The sequence below is a fragment of the Alternaria metachromatica genome, assembly GCF_023757995.1.
Source record: "Alternaria metachromatica strain BMP 0045 chromosome Unknown scaffold_48, whole genome shotgun sequence".
NCBI classification, from domain to species: Eukaryota; Fungi; Ascomycota; class Dothideomycetes; order Pleosporales; family Pleosporaceae; genus Alternaria; species Alternaria metachromatica.
The window spans coordinates 190,695-196,865 of record NW_026055539.1 but is presented as its reverse complement, the minus strand read 5'-3'; the positions used below and the strand labels follow the sequence as shown (position 1 = coordinate 196,865).

The following is a 6,171-nucleotide window of genomic DNA, read 5'->3' as shown; positions in this document are numbered from 1 at the left end:
GTGGACAGATGTTTGTGCTGACGAACATCTGTCCACAATCGAACACGACAATAGCGTCCTCCTCCGCCCGTAATAACCCATCACCCGACGTCCATAATGTCTCGCGCTCCTCTACAAGCTTTCATGTCGATTTACCGAAGGATACGATATTTGGCTTGTACAAAGCTTCCTTTCCACTTGGATAAAGTTGACTGGCCAATACACTGTATGATATTTGGGATTGGACCATACAAACCTTCAAGTATTGTACAATCCCAAATATCATACGGTGACTTGGCGGGGTTCTACTGGCAGGTTTTGGTTTTGGAGATGACTTGGGTTGGATCGGAGGTTAAGCATCTTGTGAAGCTGTGCGATGGAATCTTGTTACTTGGTCTTGCGAAGGATGGGCGAGAAGTGGCTGTTCTAAGCGGATTTTGAGAGCATAGGGAAGGTACACTTCCCTTGTAGTCCACCTGTAAAAGAAAGGTACTAGTCCCTGCGTACGTTACTGTTGTTTCTGTACTTCTTACATGCCACTCCTGCTGTTCAAGATCATTGCTTCTCTATTCCCTCTATGCGCAATCATGCCTTTCCAATTGTCTGCGGCAGCAACTTCCTTCCAAAGACACAAAGTGTCGTAATTCGGCGCTCGAGCATACGCAGTTTCTTACCACAAGAATCGGCCATCCGCTCGAACACGTTGATTCTTTCTTTCATCAGCCAGTCATATGTGCTTCTTCGATCAACAACGATCAATAACGCTTCTTCGATTTCAATACCTGTTAACTGTATGTACTTTTCTGGTGCCTGTCACCCCTATAGACGGCCCTCTTCATATTATCCACTCCGTGTTCAACAGCATCCTCCCATCAAAGCGTGAAGAACTCAAGATACCCCTCCATCTCTCCACCAATATGTATCACATGCTTCCCTATATTCTCATTCCTCATCTCCATGGCCCCAGGAAGATCCCTCAACCCCATTTCCCTCCCACTAACCTTCAGCACAAGCGTCTCCCCAGCTTCAAACACCATACCCGTCGGCCAAAGCTGGACACGCAACCTAACCACCTCCCCCGGCACAACTTTCTCGTCGCGATCCATGGATAGCGTTTCCCACATCTTCCCGCGCAGCGCATCTGAGACATGGCGTTTCGACGCGCGCAACATGCCGCTGGGACCGAGGTACCGCCAGACCCTATTTTGCGTCATTTGTTCTGCGACTTCAGAGGGTGTATTGGCCGGAATGGGAATGTTCAGGTGAGATAGCATGGTGCCCGATGCGGAGGCTTTGAAGATGTGGGCGTGGATGTCTAGGTCGTTGTGGTCCTGTGCTGCGATGGAGAGGACGAGGGTGGAGGGACCCGTTAGGACGGTTTTGCTGGGGAAGGTGTATGTGAAGGTTAGTTCGGAGGGGGAGTCGGCTTGGTACTCGATTGTGGTTGTTGAGAGGGGCGCGGTTGGGGTGAGGGTGCCGGTGGGATCGAGATGCAGTTTCTGGACTGTCGTAGTGGGGAGGTGCCATGGTAGATCGGTGTATTCTTGGTCTAACAGAGCTGGTTTGGTGAAGTTCAAAAAGGCCATGCGGACGGGTGCTGTCTGCGGCCAGTTGTTGGAAAGGCCTTTGAGGTGGAAGTCGAAGAATCGGGCGAGGTCTGCGGTGCGGCTTGGACTGTAGAGGTCGTACCATTCTTGAGTTGCGTGGAGTACGAGCCTAGATGCGGAGTTGTCAATAATTGCAAATCGTGTGGACGGGAGCAAGACGGGGGTAATACGCACCATTTATCTGGATGCTGGATCTCCTCAAAAGCTCGTAGGGCGCCGATGGTGTGGAGAGTCGATGAATAGCTGGCCCCGATATAAGCAGGCACCTTGATCCTCGCCATATCCACACGCTTATCGTCGAGATATCCCTTAGGCACAGGGTTCATATGGGCCATTGCAGCATAATCCTCCACCATGTTCTTGCCGGCCAACATAGTAGCAACCCATTCATTGAACCCCGTATTTGGAATTCCTCCACGTAGCGACTGCTCGCGCAGAGGATCTGATAAGCCCTCCAAAGGCGCAATACATACCAAATGCGGTGGCTGCTCAGCCGCGATAAACCACTGGGATATTGCGAGCCAGGAGTTGCCTGATAGGGCTATTTTACCAGAGCACCAGGGGAGCTTGGCGAGCTCTTCGATGGCGTCGTGGCCATCGCGGCCTTCGGTGCTGCCCCAGAAGTGGATGTTGCCTTCGGAGTTGTTCACGCCTCTTGGGTCTATCATGACGATGGCGTAGCCACGCGGTACCCATTCTGCAGGGTCGAGACTGGAGTTGTGGTTAGTGAGGGATTCGCTTTCTACTTTCATGCTATCTTGGTTCTAGGCTTACCCTTCGAAGCCTTCGTAGCCTGATAGTTGGGTCTCTGGTATACCGGCTCGCAGTGGCATGCCATGAATGTTTAGCATTCCCGTTCCAGTCTTGCCATATGGGCCCCACATGACGATTGCAGGAACCTTCTCGTCAGTTTTGGGACGGAATACGTCGGCATAGATCACCGTTCCATCTCTAAGCGTAAGGGCTTGGTCTTGGTCGAAGATGGTCGTTGTTGTAAACGGGCGGAATGTTGGTTGCTTTCTGTGACCCGGTGGAAGTTCGGTCGTCCTTTGGTTCAGTGGAGGGATGTTCTGATTGACAGAGTCGAGAAATTTGACGTCGACTGAGCTGATTTTGATTGAAGTCATGGTAGCGAAGAGACGATGTAAAGAGATCAAGAGGCGATAGAAGTTTTTGAGAAGGAATTGATTCGATCGTATACCAACAGTGCAACATCCTGCGCAAAGGCACTATTTATGCCCGCTTTTCGAAGCATATTTATCAACTCCACATTCCGGTTTGCATTACCGCATCTACCGTTGGGAACACCCGACGTTAAGGTGTGGTAGGCTTGAGGTTAGGGACATAGATGGTGGAGGGCTAAGAGGAGGATGATGATATACTATCGGCATGTATGTTTGTCCGGCTCCGTTGTTCGATTATCGTACAACAACACTGGGCATGCTCGGCCGAAAGACTTGGCACGTAATCCCCAACCATGTTTGATGTTCAACACGTCGACACTAACAGGGTCGGAGAGATACAATTGCTAGCTCCCGGCAACCTCCTGGGTCAGTACCTGCATCGCCTACGTACGTGCCGTGGCGCGCAGTAATGCGCGGCATGCGCGGGTACCGACCGCGGTGACTAGAACCGTAAGTTAAAGGCGAGAACTTTGCATGTTTATTTCACTGTATTAGTCCGTTCATCTCAATTCCAATCTTACCCTCGCTGCTCCAACCCGCGAAATCCAAGTCACCAACCCATCAACACAAACCATGACTACAACATCCAGCAAGGCGCTGTACGTCGACGAAGACGGACAAATCCAGATTCGAAACAATATCAAACACGAAGAAATTGTGACCAACGAGATAGTGGTGGAAGTGAAATACTCAGGTGTCAACCCGGCGGACGCCAAACACTCACAGCTTGGTATCCGTTCGACAGTTAGTGGCTACGACTTCTGCGGCACTGTTGTATCGACACCTACCGGATCGCGGTTCAAGAAGGGAGCCACCGTGGCTGGCTATACACCCTCGGGCATTGGCCGACCTCTAAAGTACGGCGTACACCAACACCGTCTCGCGTGCCCAGAAGACATGGCATTCGAAGTGCCGTCTAATCTTCCGGAGAGTCACGCCGCAGCGCTGACTGTAGTGGCGATGACGGCTGCAGACGCGGTATTCAATCTTTTCCGATTCCCTTTGCCCAGCGCTCCGGCGGCATATACGCAGCCTGTTCTGGTTTGGGGTGCTTCTTCTAGCGTCGGCTTCAGCGCCGTCCAGTTTCTGCGTGCCAGCGGATGCAAGAACATCTTGGTGACTGCTTCGCCAGCCCGGCATGAGCTACTGAAGAGGATCGGGGCAACGCTTGTTTTCGATTACGCTTCGTCGACGGTTGTGTCTGACATTGCCGCTGCGGTGGAGGCTCTTGGTGAGGGCCCGATCTCTCATGCCCTGGACGCAGTCGGTACTTCGTCTTCAGCAGATCTGGTCGTGCGAAGCGTGAACAATCCTTCGGCTACTTTGGCTTCTGTAACCAAATTCGATGGCGGGTTCCGCATGCCAGTTGCGTACACGAAAGACAGCTGGCGCATCCAGCCACCTGGTGTTCCGCATATAATCGAGACTCCTGCCAGACCGGAAGACCATTGGCATGCCTGGAAAGCATTACAATGGGCCGTGGAGAACTACGGCGACCGCTTCGAGCTCCCGAATGTAGAAGTTTTCCAGGGCACTGCCGAAGACGCGTTGCAGCAGGTTGTCAAAGTTGGTGGATTTGGAAGAGGGTTCGGAAAACTAGTCATCCAACAGCCCCTGCTGTGAGGCGAGTTGTTGGTTTTGTGGAAGTGATAATGGATTTATCAAGATACTGCTGGCGATAGTTTGAGAAAAGAACATGGGTAATCGTGTTGATACCATACTTGTTAGCAGTACGTAGAGAAGCAGAGTCAAGTAGCACTCGCGTCTACCCCTCTACTACTTACAGTTCCTCTAACTAACTGCATTTTGCTCTATCTGACACCGATGCAGTTGAAATTTCTCGTGAAGCAAACACGGGTGCTTTGCGAGTGAGCTTTTAGCAGACAACGGATCAACCAGCAGCATCGCATGATCATCGCGTTACATATAGACCTCCATTTTCCTCTCCTCGGATGACCGGAGCTATGCGTCTATCGCAGGAAGCATTGCCCTTTTCGAGAAGCCCTTGCTTGCAACGCACCCAGACTGTCGGGTCCACCTTTTCAAGGACAACCCCACCATATGCACGATAGCATGCGTACAGTATCGGGCGCGTCACCTCGATTGGCGACGTGCTTTCGTCCCCTTACCGATGAGAAACGTGTGATGATGCGTTTGGGCGTCTCATGCGCTGCCAGTCGGCTTTGAGCGAGCCAATCGAGGGCTGTGGGTTTTGTGGGAGATGCCGTTGAGGGAGGGCAATTCCCGGTGCAGACATCGCTTTTTTTTCTTAGGGATTGAGTTGGTCGCTTTGACCATTTGAACGTGTGTTTTGGTATCGATGATAGAGTTTAGGGTAGAGCATGTTGCTCGTTTTCCGGGGACGTGGTAGCACATAACGGTGTGATAGACGTACAAGAGAGCGAAAGAGGAAGGCATGCATTGGGTGCGAGCTTGTAAGTCCTTCGCGCCCGAAGTTTAGGTCCAACGTCGGTGTATTCGCTGACTCGTCACTGATTAGGATCGTTCGATGCAGTCAATTTCAGACACACCGGCATTCAGACGCGAGCCACTCTGGTGTGAGTAGCTGTCAACGAGTCTTTTCCTCACACGTGGACAGAGTGACCTTGGTTACGCCGCACTGCTATCGCGGTAATCGCGGAGGGGGGCGGTCACCGAGGAAGTTTGAGTACCGGTAAGGATGCGCATTGTCCAAGGGATGTGAGCGTGGTCAGGTCTGACACCTCACCTCACCTCAAGCCACAGTGTGCACGACAGCTATAACGTAGCATCAGTATAGCTCTACAACGAATTTGTAAAGGTTGAGGCGTCCAGGTGGAGTAATACAATCTGCTCAATCAAACTTTCGACCATCCTTCTCCGTGCCGCACCTTCTCGAAGGCGCATCTGCGACCCGCCATCTAGGTTCAGCCGTGTGATGGGGCGCTCCTTGAATCCGCAACACGGTTTGGACATTGGATCATCACAACAGGCGCCAAACTGTAGTGCGTTACGGGCCGCAATCCAGCGGTGTGGGCGTAAAGAGAGCAGCATCGACTCGTGGGGACGGCAAAAGAGAGGAAGGAAGGTAGTACCAACAGCTATGTTGATTTGCCGTCCTCGCTTCAAGCGGCTAGCGCGAACCACATCGTGACAGCCCGTCGGTCGCCTCGTTATCTCCCACGCACCATCCCACTCGCAATTATCCATCGCACACCAACCCAGCAAGCAACAGAGCATTCAGGAGATGGCATATCGGCAATGGTGAACGAGAAAAAAGCAACAGTGAACCGCATAGTTGGTGTAGTTTTAGGCATCCACAAACACGCGCGAACCAATACTCCGGGACATCGGTCACGCCCGCGTCCTTCAGCCGCACGGACATGCACTGTGGCCCTCCCTTCTTCGACGTATGCCGTCAT

At 52.2% G+C, this 6,171-nt stretch overlaps 2 protein-coding genes across 2 annotated transcripts; one reads left to right on the top strand and one right to left on the bottom strand.

The window, feature by feature from the left end:
• Positions 1-851: 851 nt before the first annotated feature.
• J4E83_010662 (uncharacterized protein) lies at positions 852-2,713 on the bottom strand (the record flags this gene model as incomplete). The annotated part of the gene is made up of 3 exons (XM_049337543.1): positions 852-1,695; positions 1,761-2,297; positions 2,361-2,713. 3 exons carry the CDS (start codon positions 2,711-2,713, stop codon positions 852-854), a joined length of 1,734 nt encoding a protein of 577 aa, XP_049183412.1.
• A 630-nt stretch (positions 2,714-3,343) lies between these two features.
• J4E83_010661 (uncharacterized protein) lies at positions 3,344-4,393 on the top strand (the record flags this gene model as incomplete). Its single annotated transcript, XM_049337542.1, has 1 exon — positions 3,344-4,393. The coding sequence occupies one exon, from the start codon at positions 3,344-3,346 to the stop codon at positions 4,391-4,393; it is 1,050 nt and encodes a 349-aa protein (XP_049183411.1).
• Positions 4,394-6,171: the final 1,778 nt, after the last annotated feature.